Source organism: Strigops habroptila, chromosome 4 (genome assembly GCF_004027225.2).
Source record: "Strigops habroptila isolate Jane chromosome 4, bStrHab1.2.pri, whole genome shotgun sequence".
Classification (NCBI taxonomy): Eukaryota; Metazoa; Chordata; class Aves; order Psittaciformes; family Psittacidae; genus Strigops; species Strigops habroptila.
Window position 1 is genome coordinate 51510096 of NC_046358.1, and position 20890 is coordinate 51530985.

The following is a 20890-nucleotide window of genomic DNA, read 5'->3' on the forward strand; positions in this document are numbered from 1 at the left end:
TTTGGTTGAAACTGTCTTCCGGAAGCTGGATCTTGATAAAAATTAGAGAATCCCAATGACTGTGATTATTAGCATGAAATCTTTTTTCTCAGAGTGTAGAAAGGGTATTTATTTTCTGCTGGGCTCCTTATTTTGACAACGCTTACAGGAAATTTAAATCGCCCCTGACATGCCTGACCTTCTGATCTGTCCAGATCAACAAGTGGATTAGGGAGTTTTGAGAGGGAAGCTGGAGGTAGACAAGGTAATCACATGGACCTCTACTAGGGAGACAAGCCCCAAACCTGAAACCCTTCAAAAATCTCTCATTCAAGTGAGAACTGACAATAAATGTCCTCTGCTGTTTATACTGTTGCTCCAAACTGAGTTAGGTTAGGTAGTATAAGCCAATCACATAGGCTTTCACTTCATAGAAAGAGGTACTCCAGAAAGTGGTGTTTATTACATGTTAAGGTACTTAGGACACTTGACATTAATTTCCTCTTGTATGTGCCTATTTCTCTCTATTAATTATAGAAAAAGCCATGTGTGTTTACCCTATGCAAGTACTTGGAGTTTTCATTCTCCATGAAGTCACGTTCTAGCCAGGCAGTTAATACTAACTTAGTTAATCAGTATTAATATTGATGTTGTTTGTACAATTGTTTTGTAGTTATGAACATGCTTGAAATACATCACGTGGTCACAGAGGTTTTTAACAGTTTAGCTGGTATTTGCAATATGGTACAATTGCATTTCTGATGCTTGGATACATGCTGGCTTTTGTTTGTGTTTTCTTTTCAAGAAGCATAAATCATTATGTGCCTCAGTACTCAGATATACGTAGTGAAAGGGTGTAATCTTCTGTTTTCAACAGATAGGTTCAGCTGTGCTTGTTATGGATTGCAGCTTGCTTCAAGTGTCATCCCATTGACTTAGATTGGAATATACAGTGGAAGAGGTCTTAGAAGTCAGCTCTGTGTGATGTAGCACAGGCAGCTTAGTGTTAAAGTCCCTAACTGAAGTCTAATCCTGTGATCCAGATGAAACAAAATGCCAGAATTATTCTTCCTGCCAAAACTCTGAATAGCTTCTTTTATCATTGAGTCCTATGATCGTGTTGGCTCACAGGCAGAATTGCACAATGGACTGAGCAGCACTAAGAGGTACAACCTGAGCAAAAGAGGAACTTCTTGGCTCTTAAAGAGGAATAGGTACTTCAGGGGGGTTCCTTTGAGCCTGAATTCTGACTGACTAAGTCAGTCAGAATTCATAAATTATTTATTTCAACAGTAAAACAAGTTAAAGGTTGAAAAAACCCTGCTTTTCCTGCTTTGAAGAGTAGAAAGAAGTACAGAACATGAAGTAAAGTTAAAAGGAACTGCTTGAATGTTGTTAAGGATCCCAAAAGTAGTTTTTAATTGCAGCCAAAATTAACGCAGCTGGAATTTCCATGGAAAACATCAGTGCAATAGCCAGTTAGTATAAAGATACCTCCAGTTTGCAGTAGATCCCCCCATCCACCTCAAAGCTTGTTCACCTTGTTCTCCTTATCAAAAAAAATGTATCCATGTTTAACACTGTGCTTCAGATTGAAACAAACATGACTTTTCATAGCGATACTTAAGAGTCACATGATGGAAACTACTTTCTTAGTTCTTAGGTGTTGCGCTAAGAGCTGATTGCTTATCCTATAATCACTATCGTTTGCTATCTTTTTAAATAAAAAATACTCTATGTCATTGGAGATAATTCTCACAGCCTGCAAATAATTCACAAAGTGTTTAAAAGAGGGTTTCATAGGGTTTTTCAGAGTGATTTAGCACCTGAGATGAACACATTTCATGTCTTTATAGCATGAAATATTCATTACTATTACTCAAAAGGTGTGAAACCACAGATAGTATTACCAAAGAGTTTCTACCACATTTTGAGTACCATAAAACATGCTGTTTAAATAGACACAGTGTTTCTGGCTTTAGCAGTATGCCATTTGGGACAAGTAATATGGTTCATGATAACAGAATTCTTTGATGTATCATGCTAGGGGCAGATTTCTAATGAGGAAAGCTTTTATTGATGAACTTACTAAAACATGCATTCATGTCATCAGCTTCGGTATCCCAAGTGCAAGCTTATAAATATTCAAATACCCAGTTATGGGACACAGCCTTACCATACTTTTATGTCTAGAAGGTTTCCTTTTGCCATCCAGCTGATGAGGAAATGCATATTGTACACAAAGCAGTGTGCTTTTCTAGTGTAATGTAATTGTTATTAATTATACCCTGAACAGTACCAGCAAGTGACACTTCCCTTCAAAGATAAATGTGCAATGTGTTATGTGTTTGGGAAAGGGGAAACATGAGGTTGTCATTAAAACCATTTTTAGTAGAGCTGGAAATAGGATGCAGATCTAAGCATGGCAGGCCACTTATTTCATCTACTAAGAAGGAACTTCCCAAATCAATGAGTTTGGTTTTGCTGCCTTGCTCCCTTCAGCAGAGGAAGACAGGCCTCTGATTCTGGTTTCCTTATTTTAGCCACCTTTACTGGTGCTTTAACATAACTGGAAAATTATCTAAACTGAACTGCAGTTTAAGTAGGCTCTTCTTCCTCTAAGATCTGTAAGGTTGGCCCAAACCTTTGACATTCTATCACATCTAGAAGTCTTGGCCACTTGAGGCATTACTTCTTTTGTAAAACCATTAAAAAAGGATGTAACCCAAACTCTTCACATGCACTATTTATGTGTCAGTATTTGGTTGTTGTGTGTCAAGACTCCCTTTTTTCCTTTCACTCAGCCCTAGAAAAGAACTTAGCCTGCTAAGTATTTATTATGCATACTGAGAAAATACTGCTTTGAAAAGAATGATTTACAGTGGAAAAAACACTATTATCTCTCAGTAGTGACATGATGTGAAAGAAGTCATGTTTCAGTTGTTTGTCACATAGAGTGGTGGCTTGCATATTGGGTTAGTAAATACTAGGGTTGAGTGGCTTTAAAGCAAGAAGTTACCTTTCTTTTTTGTAACCTCTTGCTTCATTTCTGTTAAGACAACTGGTACAAGTGTTCGTTCCTACTAGTTCTTCCATTGCTGAACAAGTTTGGTTTTGGGTGGGATGAGCATTTTTGGTTCCAGTGGGTAATCCTAGCTTCTGGTTTGGCACCAAGACCTTTGCTGTCTAGACTAGACTTACAGATTTTTATAATATCACATCTAGCACAGTCAGATCTTGAGAGGCTTAAGCAGGACAGGAATACTAAAATCAACTTTTTGAAACAGTGAATACTGAGAACTGCAGAGAAGTCATAAAGGGAAGGCTAAAAAATGAGATGGTCTTTTGACATTTAACTTTAACTTTTTGACCCAGAACAAAACAAAACAGTTTTTATAATTACTGACAAGAATTTGTCTAGCTATGGAGTCAGACTGCCATTTGCTTTATCACATAAGGTATTGGAAAACATGTTTGGAAAGTAGGCATCTCTAAAGAGGTGTTTAGTTTAATTACAAATTTCAGCAATGGTAAATCTCACATGAAAGAGAAAGATATAGAAAATTCAGCTATTCCTAGAAAAAATTGTACCATGAATCACCTGCAAGTACAGCTTGCGTCAAGAGCAGGTATGCCTCAAGCTTTAGAAAAATGAGTGCAATAGGAATGCGATAATACGAACTCCTGCTCCACTGCTACCAGCTGGATGTTCTGATATGTTAATGCATTTAAAATGCATAACCAGTGGTTTCGTTGTTCTAATAATGTATATTTTAAAGTGGACTCAAAATCTGTCCTGCATTGCCCAATGTTTCAGTGTAGAAGAGGCTCCTCTGTCTCTAAACCATGCCTCTTGTGTCCCTTCCTGTAAGTTGCAATAGTTTTTTCCTTTTCTAATACTGCTCCACAGAGGGGATTCTTCTGGTTGGGTGGCTTTTGCTTGCTACATCAGCTGCCTGCTAGCGTATGTACTATTGCATAGTCTTTAGCTTATTCTTGACATGTCCTAGATGTTGCTTTTGTAAGGTGTCTCCTTTTCCAAAGAGTTTTGGAGTACAGTGTTGCTGAATTCTGCCAAATATCAGTTAAATTTATTCCATATAATGCCTATTAGTTTCCTGAGGTATTTGATGTCTTGAAGCTCAGACCAGCTGCTACTAAGAAGGCCGTGGCTTTTTTAAGATTGTTTTTTTTTCTTCCAGCAATGAATAGTGCACTTGTCCTTTATTTGTAAAGGGAGCAGGAGAAAGGTGATAGTGAGTGAAGGGAGTTTCACAGAGCTGGAGTTCTCCTTTCGTAACTTTGAATTCTGCAAAGAGCTGCCTCTGCGCCATTTATTTATGTTGGACCCAACACTGATAGAAACATGAATCCAAGTAAAAATAAAAGTCTTTGCACATAACGGTAGCTTGGTTAATGGGGTATGCAACTTCAGAGAGATCTGGTTTATATCTTCATTTTGCAAATATAAGTTTAGTTTGGTCCGTTTGGAACATTATCAAAGCTCTAGGGAGAATTTGCACTGGGTTAATCATGTGCTTTGGTTGGTATAAATTAAATTCCCATTTCAGTGTGCTGTAATCCCGATGCGCTGAATGATAACCACAACTGTTTGAAGCTTGCTGATTGCAATGAGCGCAGGAAATTGGCACGAGGAGGAAACTACTTGCCTTCAGTATGTGAGATGTTTTTGCCACTTAGCTGAAAATGCTGACTTTGTTGCCTTCAGTTAAGTTTATTTTGCATGTCGAATAATTCTCCTCTCCTCCTTCACAAAATTTAGAGGCAACTGTAAAATGCTGACTGAATGGGCTGTGTACATATGGCATCTGAGAGGTTTTTATTAGCTTAAACTAGCACATGTGTTTTCCTGTGAGGAGTATTAAGTGCCTGGACTACAGGTTTAGTGTGTGACTGTTTTTGCAGCTGTGTGGAAGAGCATGATGCGTATTCCCTGGAGCAGGCCTGGGAGAGAGCTCAAGTATGTTGAGGCAAAAGCAGGTTGTGTTTATGGGAATGTCAAACAGAAATATGGCACTTGAACTCTTATCAACGCTGAGCCTGATACTGGTAACTGAGCGGCTGTCAGGTGTGTGAAAGGAATGCCCTGCTTCTAACCATGCAGGATTTTGTTTCAGAACTTGACAGCTCTATCCGGCAACTCTGTCCTGCCAGTCTGCCAAAAATTTTCTTTTTCCTTTGTTATCTGGAGGTGGTTGGAACCAGTATTAGTCCATTTAAAATTTAGTTCTTGTTAAACTGTTATTGAAGAGTATGGTCATTGCTCAGGTCAGAAATCTTGTTTTTGGAGGATAAATTTTGAAAACATGCTGCTTCTAGGAAAAGAAGATATCATGAGTATATGTATAAGTAGGGGTAATGTCCTGCTTTTGGTGACCTCTCACTTGTCTGGAAATGTCTTACTTGTGGAACATATATCCCAGAGAGGGTTCCATTAAGCTGAAAACCATGTAGAGGAGGTAGAAGGGTAGAGCTGAAATCCTGAAGCAAAGCTGTCTAGCACTCAGTACCATTTTGTACCTCCCTTCTCAGGGGGAGGGCAGGGCTAGGAGGGGATGTCTTGTCTATACAGGAGAGGTAAGAAGTTAGAACTTAATCTAAAAGAGTTCCTATTTGGTGTACTCTGTACCGGTTTTTGCAGGAGCAAGTTGTTGAAGTAGCTTATAATAGCTCGTGGGGTCTAGATGTGGGGGCTTCATGATGTTACTCTGCGTATGTTAGCTGTACTTCCATCCACAGTGCTACTATCTCATTTTGGAGCATGTGTGTGGGAGAGGATGGTGAGAATAGTGGGTTTCTCTGATTTGGAACAGAGTTAAAGACTGCACATGGTTTGCTCAAAGCCATATGAGAAACCTGTAGCTGAATAGCAAGTCCATCTCTGAGCTCCCATCTTCTCAGCCTTCCGGACTCCTGCTTACCCAGGGAGTGAAGAGGGGCATTGTGCAGCTTGCGGGTGTGTTTTCTCTTTGGACTTTAGATAGTACCCTTGAATTGAGAAACTGTCATAGGTGAGAATGTCTGGGCTGTGGGTAAGGGTGAGACGATGCACATGCAGTACTGTCAACTTGGGAGGAGTGAGACACTCAAAGAACTAGTAGAACTTTGGAGATCAGGTTTACTGCAGAGTGGAAATGTAGATATCCTTGGTCAATTGGTGACTTATAGGGGGAGAGAAACAACAAAAGAGGAAAATTAATGTCATTAAAGCTTATTTTCTTACAGTCTTTGTTTTGCAAGTTTCTAGAGAGAAAAATGTTGTTCTGAAATTTGCTACTTCGTAATAAAAAATTATTCCCTTTCATGCCTTAAATATACAGATGATTCTGCAAAAGTACATCTTGTCTTTAAAACCTCCATACATTTAAGAAAAAAATCACTAAAATGTAAATATGAAATGAAACCTGTTTTGTGTAAAATATGACTCTGTTGAAACCCACAATTTTTCAAGAACAAACATTGACTTAATGTAAAAGATAATTGAAAACTAGTTCTAACTTCCCATCTTTACCAGTGTTTTTCCTCTTCTTTCCTTTTCTAATAGAATGGAGAGATGAGTAAGTAAGAAAAATGAATATTCATAGAAAGCTTAAAATTATTTTCCACTTCTTAAAAACAGTGGAACAAAACCAGTTTTTTCATCAATAATCTTTCTAATTTCTATTTTAAAATGTATTGTCGCTGCCTGGCTGCTATCACAGTATGGCGTCAAACAAACAAAAAAAGTGCGTTAGTGTGTCTGATACCACTAGATTTCAAGTGTTGATGTTACCAAACTCTATAGCAGGTAACCATTACATTACATTCCCTTTTAAGTACATAAAGTGAAGCTATTGCAGCTTAAGCTGGGCTGATAATGGCCAGATTCTTTCTTTTTCGTGGCTCTGCTTTCAGGTAAGAGATATTGTGCAGTATTCCTTTTCCCTCAGAAAGGAATAGCTATTGTAGCGATGATAGTTTAAGGGTATAAGAGAAACATGGCTTGCTGGAAGACACAATAGCTCTTACTGCCCTGTCATTTATAGCTGGAGAAAAACAGGCATACAGTCTCTTCATGAGGTCTCCCAATAAATTCAGTGCTAGCTGTGGAGCAAAGGAAAGAGTTATGAACTGCTCAGTGTAGGACATGGTGGATATGAGGTGGCTTTTTTAAAAATGAGGAAAGTTATTTAATAAAAAGCGTACAACAACATACTTAATAGGATAAAAATAATCACATCAAGTAGCCACTGTGTAAATAGTGTTAATATGAAAAGTTGACTGTAACATAAAAATGTAGACCACTTGGCTTAGATTGAGTTTTTTAGTAGTCTGTAACAGTTCCTTTCTACTCGTATTAGCATATTGTATGTACTAATGAATGAGTATGCATCTCTGTGAACTGTGTATGTGCGCTTCTTCTGAAGTAGGTCAATAGTGCTTTTTGAACTCAGTTACAAAATTAAGCATATGCTGCACTGGGCAGAAGCCAGATCATTTTTCACTTTGAAGGAGAGGGTCCTGTATGAGTTCCTTTTAGAGACTTTGATGAAGGCCTGAATAAGAGGTTCATGAAATAAGCAGAAAGGAGTGGGGTCTTTTAATCATTTCTGCATCAGTGTTAGCATGTTGACACTTCCATATGTCTCTTGCCATATACTACATATATATGTTGGATTTGAAGTTTGAAGTCTAATTCTTGAGCGTACTTTGTAATCGGGAGAACTCCACACTAAAATAAGTATCGTAAACCAAATGTGCAAACCCAGCTTAATTTACTTCTGTAAATTCCTGGTGGGTATCATCAGCAACTAAGTTCAAAAGCTAAAGATGAAGCATTATGAAGAGACTTGTGCAGGGTGATGGCATGGAAAGTTGTTCTAATGCAGGCCGTGCTCTGAGACCATGCCTTCACATGCAGAGTTACGCCACTGACATCTGAGGCCTTTTGTAGTTGATGGAAAAAATTCAACTGCCTGCGTTTGGATTTGGCTGAAGCCTCTAGTGAGAAGAGAGCTAAGGAAATCAATGAAAAGCTTTTTAAATGCACCTAAGGGAGTTAGGTGCCCGACTCCTATTGAAATTCTATAGGATTTAGTTGCTTGGAGGCTTTGGAAAACCTCAACCTAAAATTACAGGCCTGCAGTATTCTTTATTGGTCCCAGTCTTATTGTTCTGTGCTCTCAACACCGATAAATGGAAAATAGAAAAGGTTCAGCACAATCAACTCTTCCAACTCTGTCTCCTAGTAAACGTGCCTTTTTTTTCAGAGCATGCACACTTACGTAAATATTATTTCATCTTAATTAAAAACATTAACAGGAGGTCTCTAATCGTGTCCAGTAACTTCTTAGGATTAATTATGGACCTCTGAAGATAGAAATGTGATACTGATTCTGTGTTTTTTGTTGTCTATTAAATCATTTGGTGCCAAATATGCTAGATAAAGGATTTTAGCAAATGATGCTAGGCTTTTTGAAAGGAAGGAACACCAAGTGTTTTCTCTCTAAACATTTTTTTAAAACTTAGCATTATTGTTTTTCACTTGAAGATGCGATTTACAAAATCTTTGGGAGTCTGGAGATTAAGTAGGGGCAGAAATATCCCCAGTCCTAAATAGCGCTTTTGGCACTTGCTGATGTTCAGTAAATCTTTATATATATGAAAAACCATTTATCTTTTTATTTTTGATCAGTACTTCATCAAGTTGGGATTTTTACTTTATTGAGCTTGGTGTCTGTCTGTTTGCCTAGGCCATCTGATTTTGCTGTTCTGTATATCTTAGAAAACACAGTACAGCTTTCAGGAAAAAATCCTGCCTTTTTCAACAGAACAAAGAGGGGCCTCTCTATACAAAGTGAGTGAGATTAGAAGAAACAGTTGCCTTTGCTGCTGTTAATTTGCATACCCTGCTTGGACTATACACAAGTGCTGTCTGAAGCATTTTGAAAGCCCTGATGTGTCAGGTGAAGAGTGTGCTGTGAAGTGGATTCTTGCTCTCTCTGAACTAACCTGTAGCCTGCAGTGGTCTGTTTTTTGCGTGCTACCCTCCTCTGAGTGTAAATATAACTTATACATGAGAGACACGTTCCTGCTTTTTTTGACCTTTTGGTGGCTATAGAGGGTATGCTGTGTCCTGCTTGTGAAGATGCTGAGCCTGTTTCCCTGTTGCCCAATCCAGCTTCACAGCCCTTGGCTGATGGCAAGTGCCCCATTCTTCACTTTGCATTAGCAGCAGCAGATTTATTGTCCCCTCTCTTGGCTCCTTCAAAGACCTCCTTGTCATGACTTCTGCACAAAACTTCTGGCAGTGTCCTGGCTCCACTACTGATGCCTGAGATTGCAAGGAGGTTACTGTAGCAGATCTCTTCTGTTGCCTTGCCTTACAAATAGGTATCAGTGCAAGTAGTGCCACAGGCATCTTATAGATGAGGTAATGCTGCTTGGAATGCAATCACTATATAAGCTATGGAAGATCTTATTAAAGGAATTCATGGGAACTTTATCATCCTTGAAGCTAAGAAGCCAGATTTGAAAGAATTGTGGGAATAATGTTGATGCCTCCAAAGAGAATAATGTATGAGAGCTTTACATATCTTATGATATGGCAGAGATGGGTGCGAGTTGTATTCACAGTGCAAAGTTAGGGAGGGAGGAAATTCTTACAGTACAAGCAGTGCGCACTTCTGAGGCTTGGAGTCATCCCCCTCATTAATGTCTCTTGTTTTCCTGTGCTTGTTACCTCCTTTTCCTTTTAGGGTAGCCACCTCTATGGCAGATCAAATAAGCTGTATATTATCTTTGATTTTTTTTTTTTTTTCTTCAGTAGCCAATCAGAGTAACATAGTGGTATGCTTTGCCTCCTTGCTCCTAAAACATGTTGTGTTTCTGGAGCTCATTGAAAAAAGTCTGTACTCAGAGTAAAGGCATTCTTGTTCATAACAGGTTTCAGATGACCTCATCTAGTCCTCCCACATCAAATGGCTGCATGAACTTCTGTGATGCTCCGTGAGCAGTTAAGGCTTTGAGATCTACAGGCAGAGCCTCAGGCAGTATGTTCTCTATGCAGAAGCTTCCTCAGCCTCCAGAGACAATTTCTTTATCTGTTACATAGTTGGTTTTATGGTGTCATGATCCATTCTGTGTCAGGGTTTTAATCTAAGCTATTAATCTGTTTGCTTAGAAACATCTCCTTCAGCTAAGTTTAGGCACTCTGTCCTTTGTTTTGGAGTTGCTACTGCACTTTATCTCAAACTGTGGATGTTGGATGCCTCCCAACATTTGATTGCAGCTCTTACAATCCAGTGGAGGTGGAGTAGTAAAGGAAGGGCTTTTCAAGATGCATTTACTAGCAAAATAAACCAGATAGTTATTTTGCTAATATAATTGTGCGTATTTGTTTTCATAGATCTGACTCTCCAGTCACACAGCTAATAAGTCTGGTTCCTCAGTCACTTCAGACGCAGTCCTTTTCATAAGTAACTTTTCCCTGTTGTCCTCTGGTGGAAGGGGCTTTCTCGTTCTTTTGCCTAATGGCATCTGGAAGTTTGTCAAGGTGTTAAAGTATCCTTACCCATAGCAGGTCCAGTTCTTCGGTGTAAGTCAAACCTAATACATGGGCTTTTCATCACAGCAGTTCTTTGAGGCCTTCTCTGTGTCTTCGATGTGTGAGCTTATTATGAAATTGTGATTAATCTATGGGAACTGTGGAGATGTGGGCTGTAATGACAGATAGCATGGGTATGTTTGTCAGGGGACAGTGATTTTCTGGATCCTGCCTAAGTTCCTTCGTCAGGTGATGACAGCTGCACTTCAGCCAAGTGATTAAGTTATGACATATCTATTTCAGGCTGAGGATAATTGCTATGTTTTGGTGGCCTTTCATTGTACTTGAAGCAATTCCCAAAGCTGATCACGTAGTACCTGATCAACTCAAAGGAGCTTCTGTTTCCATGTCAAAATTTTAAGTGAGTAGTAAGATGCACTGAAAAATCTGTTGTTTTCTTCTTCTTCTTTGACTTCTGAAATGGATCCCTCATGCTGATCCCACTCCTGCACCAGTGCATCAGTGAGCACTCAAGCTCCTTTGCTGTTCTTTATGAGAAATATTTCGTTCTTTGGCGTGTGCTAAATGGCTGGCTGGACATCTATTGTACTTTCACCAAGCACTGTACCACAGTAGAAATGCCCAAGGCTTGTTACACTAGACTTACCTGTTCCTTTTAGTTGAAAGTGTTTTGAGTTTACATGTTAAAAGTTGTTTGCAGCTGGAGACTTACTGACACAGAATTCTTCAAGAAAAGCTGTCTACACGTGTGTCTCATGTTCATCTTCTCTACCTTTTCATCCAGAGTTAATCTGATTCTTGGCTGTGTTGGATTGTGTGGCTGAGAAATCATGAAGATGGCATTAAGCATATGCCTGGGCTGTGCAGGAAGGATGGTAGAAGTGAGGGTACCATGTACAAACCAATAATTAAATGGAAAAAAATTCTCTTAAGCAAGAAGGCTTTTAAGCATGAAGGTACCCAACTGTCACATTTAGAGGGATCTCTTTACCGTGTCAGTGTATGTTTTATGTCTCAGTGTTGTATTTTTGTTTTCACCTTGTAGAAAGGAGATCACTATTAAATTGATTAGGATTGAATGGTACCTTGCACAGTGCAGTTCTTGTGTGTCTGTAATTTTAACCAAGAAAACTCCTCCACTGTACTTTAATCCCCACCCCTACTAGTGTTTTGCAGGCAGTTATTTTCTCTGTATTTTTTCCATAGTGCTGAATGTTGCTTTGTTTCTTATTTCACTCATTCTTCACATTCTCTCTGTCTGCTCAACCATTTATCCTTCTATTTTCCTGTATCAGCTTCTCAAAGCCATGTTTCAGGCTAGCTCATTCATTGTAAGAAGCACAAAATTTTTATACAGTGCACTTAGATATGTGTTAAACAGGCAATGAGGAGAAAGTATGGAAGAAACAGTGGACCAAATTAATCTGTAGTGCAACTCAGATTTGCTGAAATTCTCAGGTGTGAGGCATTGCTGCTGTCTGCCAGGGTAACTCCTATTAACTGGAATTAACCCTAATTACCACCAGCATTAATGAACTATAGCCATCAGGTTGGCATGCTTTTAGTTAATGTAAAGTTTCGTGTTAAGCTGTTAATCAGGAAAATATAGGCAATATTTTAGTAGCTCAGGAAGGCATAACTTTCTAATGTATTTTTTCTTGTTGTCTGCAAGTTTCTGGCCACTAATATAAGTGTGTAGCGGCAGAAGTTCATCATCCTCTCCCACCCCAGGAGATTACTTATTAGATTTATGCAACACAAGATACTAAAAACACTTTTGTCTGTCACACAGCCACGGGCAGGGGAGGGGAATTTGCCAGTTGCTAGTGGATACCTGGAGTTTTTGTGTATGACCATGAAGAACAGCTTGTGCACTTTCACCCCCGATGTTCCCTGAATAACTTGGGTCTCATTTAGGTCAATAAGCCTTTATCAAAACGTCAGGAGTGAAAAATGTGTCTTGGTGTAAGCCGACTGGTCGTTCCCTCCAGTCACCAGGGTCTATAGGACAATCAATGTTCTCTAAGCTTGTCTGCATGTCACGCAAAGAGCTAGATGACAGTAACCATTGACTGCGTGTCTGTCGCATTGTCTTTGGGACAGCCCCCATTTGCATACTTGCCGGTGTGCCTGTTATCCAATGAACCATGGAAGGCCTTTAAAAAACATACGCGCACAACTCCAATGCAAATTTCCTACGCAGAGAATACACGCTTCTTTAAAACACAATCCAGGCTTTCACTTTCTACCTTCTTGCTATAAAACTGAAACTGTGATCCTGACAAGGCCACGGTGCCTGGTCTGAGTGCTGCTTGTGGTTTCATTGTGCTAAAACATTAACTTTCCTCTGGGTTTTTCTTTGCCTACCAAGATAATTTCTTTGTTGTTCGTTTGCTTTTGTAATTGCTTTTGGGGATATCTGAACAGTATTATCTGTGCTATCACATATGATGTGAGGCCATACATCCCTTCCTCAAATTAGTTATTTTGGGTGAAGGACAGTTTTTGCTCCCTGTATGGTTGCTATTGTCTCTTGTTAAGGGAGTTTATGGTAGCATTGAAAGGAGACATGCTAGCCTTCTGCATGCAGAAAAGTACTTGGATGTTAAGAGTTTATTGACCATGTGTGTGAAATGAATACAATCACCTGATCCAAAAAGATGGCCTCTTGTGCTTTATTTTGCTGTGACAAATCAAGAACACCTCATGTAAAGCTGGGCTCATAATTTTGCCATTCACGATAGGTTTGTAAATGACATTAGGTGAAATTGGACGAAGGGAGAATTTCATTGTGTTTGAAGTTTCTGTCATAAGACACAGACTTTCCTTAAAGCGTCTGCTGCAGATGCCATTTCTTTAGATTTATGAGGTTCATTATGACTTTATTTTATTGAAAAATATTTAATAATAGTCCAATTAAAAAAAAAAAAGTTCTGGTGGGTCATTTCAGAATGAAACTGTAGAAGGGATTCTTGGCTGGGTTGAAGGGTCTGAGCTTCGCGTTTATTCCAACCAACAATCTGGACAGTTTCATTATGTCTTGAAAATCTAGCTGGAATACAAGTAACTATAAACAATTGTGATAGCTGTTCTGCTGCATCTGACATCTCGCACAGGCTATGAGATTGCCAAATCTAAAGGAAAGAGTCCTGGCTAATGTTCTCCTAGCTTTTCTAGAAGTGTTACAGAGTTGGACTTCAGCACTGTAGTGCCCTGAGATTAACAGTATGTTATGCCATCAGGAAACTGGTGTTTTAGAGCCACAAAAAGGTAATAATGAATTACACTGATGCTTAACATCTTTTCCCTTCTTTTTGCTGTACACAAACCTATGATTTTACTCAGTATTCAGGACAATGTCCCATGCATTTTTGAAGCTAATAATGTGACTCCTATTCATCTTGACTAGACTAGGATTGTATCCTGGTTATTTCAGTTAATTTAGAAAATAATCATAGGTGCCATCTTGATTCCCATTTGCCAGTCTGCTATGAAAAACAGTGGTGAACCCAGCAGAAATGTCAGGAGGCTGGATGAAAGGTTCAGCAACATGTCATCTTATCTGCAATTGCTCTTTATATTAAATCACTTTATGAAATAAGTGGCTTGGTCTCATAATCTGCATTATCCTCTGTAAGTGTGATACCTTATGATTGTTTTTTCTGCTTTACACTTTCCATATGCCATGTGTCATGTGTTTTCAATTACAAGCCACTGTTACTGTTCCAATTAGTAGATTCTGCTGTTGGCTGTGGTAGAGAATGTGACCAGTTATTAATCGAATTGTCCAGTAAAGAATTATTGCAGCTCCCTGATACTCAGGGAAACCATGCTGTGTATGCAGTGCACAACCAGTCTGTAGAAAATCAAGGTTTATCTCCACTTGACTAAGTTCCAAATATGTCATAATTGTTCCTCTGTCTAATCAACAAGAATGCCAGATGTCTTTGACACCTATCACTTTGTAGGCATTTCCAAAGTCATACCTTAGCATGGGTCTGAGGCTAACACATAGCCTCAGATACCACACTGATACCAGCAGTGTGTCAGGACTAGACCTCTATTTCTGCTGAAGTCTCTATTTGTTGACAGAAGGATGGGAAAGGCATGCTATGTTTTCAGTGCACCTGGAGACTGACATTGGTAATGGGTACTAGAAATCTGCCTTCAATCCGTGTGAGACTAAAGGAAGAGTGACAAAGTATAAGTAAGTGGGAGGTTAAGCTGATATGGTGAATGGAATGTGAAGCACACCTCTTCCCGAAATGAAATATGCTACCAAAAATAGTCATCTTTTGCATATAGACTCTGCTTGTTTTCTTTGGCTCGGTCAGGGATCCTTTTGTTTGAATTAGACCAAGTGAATTGCACAGAATGCTTTTCAGTTTTAGTATGTGTAGACAAGCCAAACAACATGTAATGAAGTATTTAAACTTGCTTTTAGTCTCTTCTTTCTTTACTCTTACAGGTTTTTCTATGTTACTTTAGATCATTTCAATATACTTGACATTTTTGTCGCCTTCCAAATTTTATTTTAGTGTTTCCTAGTACACTCTGAAAAAAGATGAAAGTTGTAGAGCAGAGAATTAACCTAGTTCTCTGTCTGTTTCTTTTAGGAAATTGTATTAGTGGTATTCTTCGGAACAGAATATGTGGTTCGGTTATGGTCAGCAGGATGCCGCAGTAAATATGTTGGAATATGGGGAAGGCTTCGTTTCGCTAGGAAGCCTATTTCAATCATCGGTGAGTATGCACAGCTTGCAAAGTTGATGTAAACAATGAGTAAAACTTGTTCTTGAAAGTTTTGAGAAGTGGAATTCCTACAGTAGTTGAATCCAAGTTAGAGCAAGAGCTCTTGTCATTCTTGTCAAGAACCTATGGCACTGTCATTTGAGAAGAAATGTAGCTTGGTATGTTTTTCCAGAAGAGCAGAGTGTTTTCTTTTCACTAGTGATCTGAAGCTTTGCCAGAAATAAGTCTTGGCCATAGTCCTGTCCCCTGTGACCTCAGGATCCCAGGCACTGTACGATAGCTGCAAATGTATTCTAAATATACTGAACAGCCTTTTTTTTTTTTTTGCTCTCTCTTCCTCCCACCCCACCATTTGAATAATTTATTATGAGTTCATTTTGCACTCTGAGCTATATACTGCATGATGGAGCATGGTAGATGCACTGTAATTACTTTGTGTGTCTTTTGGATTAAAATATGGTTTTCAGTGATGCATTTGGAACTGGGCACCTGACTTCCCTCGATACTCACTGCAGTTCAGCTCTTAATGCAACTTCCACGTTCTTAGAAATTACATCCATATATTCCATATACGTCACAAACCATTTCTTTTTTTTTTTAGAATGCTTATCATGTGTTTAACAATTTCACTGAAAGAAACATAATAATCCACAATCAATCTGTATTTTGTTAGCCAATATTGAGAGAACTGTATAAGACCCTTGCCCTGAAGCACTTAAAATATGAATGGATTAAACAAACCAGATTTTGAAGAGGAATATTGTTATAGAAGCATAGTAATTCTTGTTCTGTGACATAGTTTTTTCCACTACTCAGAAACATCATTCGTTGTCGAGCAGAGGAAATAGCTTTTCATAAACTATGTACAATTTTGCTGAATATAAATTACAAAGTTTTGTACCTGGGTATTTTTATGGTCATAAAATAGTTCAGTTTAGCTTCTTTGTACATATATATATATAAGCGAAAACTGTATCTCAAATGTGACTGTAAAAATAAAATGCCTTTGACTACATCTCTGCACTCTTTCCACAATCCATTTCTCTTGAGACCTAGAACAGTAGGGGTTCTGAAACATCATCCAATTTATTTCAGCTTGGAAAGCAAAACAAAGTTCCACTTTCCCGGATATGTTTCAAGAACTATTTCATTCTCCAAAATACAAGGTTCCTTTCCAAAATTAACTAGGCCTGAGGCACAGAGAGTTAGAGTACAGTCCTAGAGTAATGACTGACTTAAACTAAATTAGACTCATATGCTAATTCCCATTTTTCTCTCCCTTTTAGACCTTTAGGACAGATGAAATAATCATAGGGCAATTTTCTTATATATGAAATAAACCCCAAAACCTCTGTCAATGAATAAAATACTGTCTAAACCAGCAGAGTAAATAAAATACACAGAAGAGATAATAGGTAGAAGCTGCTAAAATTCTTCATGGGTTATAGCTAATAAGGATTCCAGGCTGCTGAGACTGCTTTATAGTATCTCATATCACTCTTGTCATTCATCCAGAATGTGGCCATCTTGACCCATCGCCGTAAAGCCTTTCTAGCATATCGCACAGTTACATTTTCTTTATATGTTACAGCAGAGATCTTTTGAGATATATGAAATCTTAGTTTGGACTGACTGTTCAAATTGTTACAGTAATATTGACATTGGTTCTAGTAACAGTCTTGCAGAAGTATTACAGGATGCTGCTAACTCATTTTTTTAATTGACTTTTATTTTCCAGATTTAATTGTAGTTGTTGCTTCCATGATAGTTCTTTGTGTGGGCTCTAAAGGTCAAGTCTTTGCAACCTCAGCTATCAGGTAATTGTATGCAATAAAAGAAAATAGTGCTGAGTAAGGTGGGGGGGGTGTTTTCCTCCTTTTTTTTTTTTTTTTTTTTTTTACCTCTTTTTTTAATTCTTGTGGGAGAAAATGAGTCACTGCTCAGTCATGTAATGGATCACCAATCACGTAAGGGTGTGAAACAGTGATCCCAGTAAGTGTAGGGGAAATACAATTTTTCACGTGTTGTCTGGTTGTAACGCATTTATGTCTGGTGGGAAAAGAACCCCTGCTCCATTTCCCCAGCAAAGTGGGTTCTACCCAAATCCTATTTTAGTTTCTTGGCTAAGTTTTAGAACAACTCTTTTGTGCTTCATGTCTCTGTCTTCAAGCTGTTTCTTCATAAAATGCCTGGGGTTAGTGGTTGTGACTTCCTGATGGACTGAATTTGCTTTATGCTCAGGAAAGTCATACCACTTGGTTTTCTTGAAAGTTATTGCAGTACATGGCAGTGTACTGTGTTCTGGACACTAGCTGCAGTGGTGCTTTAGGATTGCAGTGACTCTCATAAAAAGAACATTTTAAAATATTATGCGACTGTCTACTTCAAATTGCCTATGAAATTCCTCAAAGGTGACGAAATCAGCTCTTTAGTTAGCTGTTTCTGTGTGTTGTTTCCCATCCTGGCAAACAGGTCAAATACGAGTTGGATGATTTCTAGAAGCACTCAAAATTTGTGTCCAAAGTTCCTGAATCCTTGAGTTATCCTTAACAGCCATGTGTACAAAGGTCTGTCCCTCTCTTGTACAATGTCCCCATGCTGTCTTTGTAACAAACAAGATGAAAGATGGGTGAATGGAGTGAAAAGAGACAGGCTGCTAAGTCTAAAATAAAATACTATGTCTCTCTCTAAAACCAGTCCTTTGGAAGAGACAGACTTCCCTTCTCCACCTCCATTTCTTCTCTTGTATCTTTGGTCTCTTCATTCATTTAAAAATTGTGTTCCAGGGGCATCCGCTTTCTGCAGATTTTGCGAATGCTGCATGTTGACCGTCAGGGTGGTACATGGAGGCTGCTGGGATCCGTAGTGTTCATACACAGACAAGTAAGTTGGGGCACTCTGAAGAATGCCATAATAATTGCCGCAAAAGTCCTTACATTAAGAACAACATGTATGCAGACATGCTGATGACGTAAAATATATTTATTGTGAAGGCAGGCAGTCATTTATTTTAACCAAGTATGGTGATTCTGCCTGGTTCAAGGGACAGAAAGTTCCTAAAAGATTAAAAATATTCACCTCCACTTTGGCAAACTTTTGACTTGTAGTTGGGCTTAACCAGAGGAAATGAGACTTCTGAAAGGTAGTCTGAATATTTCTAAAAATACCTTTGTGAATTCCAAAGTTGTTTTCAATGTGGCACTGCCTGAAAAAATTACCCCACTACTTTTTGTTGAACAAAAGGGTAGTGAGTCATGGTTGCAGGTGAGGAGATTGTTTTGACTGTGTGAGCTCAGGGGATTTTTGTTAATTGGCAGAGCCAACAATTGCTGTCAGTGTTTATTAAGTGCTGAAATGACATTCTTCTGTTCCGTTATCTTTTAAAAACCATCAGTGACAGATAATTTAAATGTCTTAATAATATTACAGAATCATAGAGTAGTTAGGGTTGGAAAGGACCTGAAGATCATCAAGTTCCAACCCCCCTGCCATGGTGCTGTTATTTTGAATCTCTTTGCAGGAACTGATAACTACACTCTACATTGGATTTCTGGGCCTGATTTTTTCCTCTTATTTTGTATACCTGGCTGAAAAAGATGCTGTAAATGATTCCGGAGAAACAGAGTTTGGCAGCTATGCAGATGCTCTGTGGTGGGGAGTAGTAAGTATAACATTTTCACACGTAGTAAACATAGTTAACACCTTCAAATGGGGAGGAAAGTTCAAGCAAGCATGGAGTAAGAACAGCACTTGAAATGGCCTCTTTAGTACTTCAGTACACTTTCTGGTTTTGTAATTCATGAAAATAAGAAAATACTATAGATGATCAGTAGTTTTATTTGGTAATTATAGTCTTATGTGATCAAAAGTGATCGAATTATGTATACAAGGTGTAGAAACATCTAGTCTTATTTCTTCATCTTGTCTTCCCTTCCGTTATAGCGATTATTTCTTCTTATCTTTCTCATTGTAGGGTTCAGCCTCCTAAGGCGATAAGAGTCTTGCTAAATCAGGGCTAGTGTTTTGGGGTATTTTTGTGTGTGTGTTTGGTGCTTTTGAGGGGTGGTTTCTTGTTTGTTTGTTGTTTTGTTTTGGTTTTTTTTAACCAATATCTATGGTTTGCAGTTTGGCTTGGGACAGTGATTCCCTATTTACTCAGAACAGACTAAGTCCGGAACAAGGAGCATCTGAGATACTTAAGGAATCCAGGCACAGGACTGTTTTAAAGTGATTCTATTACTTTGGAATCTACTTAGTGTCCTTATATGGCATTCGTCTGTGCTATGTCAATGTGTAATCTTGCTCAGAGATTTCTCAGGTTTCTCTAGGATGCTGCTACGCTTTGGTGTAGATGTATCTTTAGTTCTGCTAATAAATTTCTACTTTCTTGCTGTTGCTAGTGACAGTTGTCTTTCTTTTTGTTTATTATAGGTACTTACTAGTTTGGCAGCTGTATTCTGGGACTGTATTTGAGTAAACATTTTAATTTTGTTGCGCTTGCTAGTAACAATTCCCTCTTTCTTTTCTCACATGATATGCAATTATTAGGTTGGCTGCTGTGCTCTGTAATTGTTTTCCCTTTCCTTTTCCTATTACAATTCAAAGAAGGATACTTTTTGGAAGCTGTTTTTTCTTATCATTACCATTCAAGCAATAACCTGGTTTTATCTGCTTTAATTGTATGTAGCTTAATAAAACAAACTGTCATCATCAAGTGCTGCAGGTCTTCAAAATACATAGGCATCAACTAATGATTCTATGCTCGCATTTTCAAAATGTGCTGATCTTCTGGAGTCTTCTCTTTGATGGTTTAAATCAAAAGGCATTGTTCCTTTTTTTGTTAAAAATGAGACTACTAAGTAAGTATATATGCAAGAAAGACAGGATTAACACCTCTTTCACTAATAAAACATACATTTTTAAAGAAAATTTTTTAATAAACCTCTGCATGTGCATGCACTTACATGGTCTTCTGCCTACCAACAGTACCACTTGCGGTTTCAGGAAGGAAAGATCTATTGATAAGTAAGTCTACTGCAGGTCTCCTGGTGCTGAAATACATATGTAGCTGTTTTTGAATACAATGGGTTTTGTTTAGGTTGCTGCTAAGATTTGCTGCAGAATTGTTTCCCCTTGCTGCCTGCCCCAGTTAAATACAGCCTCTCTTAGGATCAGAAAACTTACTAATAAATTTCTACTTTCTTGCTGTTGCTAGTGACAGTTGTCTCTTTTTGTGTGTAGCACAAGGAAGTGGCTTTCCGGCAAGTAGCTTTTTCAATGCTTTAATGTCATCACAGCATTTTTATTTTCCAGTACAGTGGTCAGATGACTCAGTAATTAACAGTGGCAGATGTAGCTGCATTTAAAAACACATGCTGTCATTGGTGTTGGCATTAAAAATTAAGTATGTGACAGATTGGCTTACTGAAAATACAGTAAAGCCTTCCATAGAAGCAGTATGATCTGTCAGGATATTGAAATATTATCATTTCAAGGAATTATTACTCAGTTAATAGGCATGCCAGTTATTTTGTCTAAATACAATAAGCTTATTTAATCAATAAGTTTGTTTATTATAATATTCTTTCTCCA

General features: G+C 38.4%; 1 protein-coding gene across 1 annotated transcript in view; it reads left to right on the forward strand.

The window, feature by feature from the left end:
- The window catches only part of KCNQ1 (potassium voltage-gated channel subfamily Q member 1), a 350628-nt gene that overhangs the window by 72321 nt on the left and 257417 nt on the right, over nucleotides 1–20890 (forward strand). The window contains exons 3-6 of the mRNA XM_030483351.1: nucleotides 15163–15289; nucleotides 17037–17115; nucleotides 18085–18181; nucleotides 18819–18959. Coding sequence (XP_030339211.1) covers nucleotides 15163–15289; nucleotides 17037–17115; nucleotides 18085–18181; nucleotides 18819–18959 — 444 coding nt within the window. The remainder of the gene's footprint in view (nucleotides 1–15162; nucleotides 15290–17036; nucleotides 17116–18084; nucleotides 18182–18818; nucleotides 18960–20890) is intronic.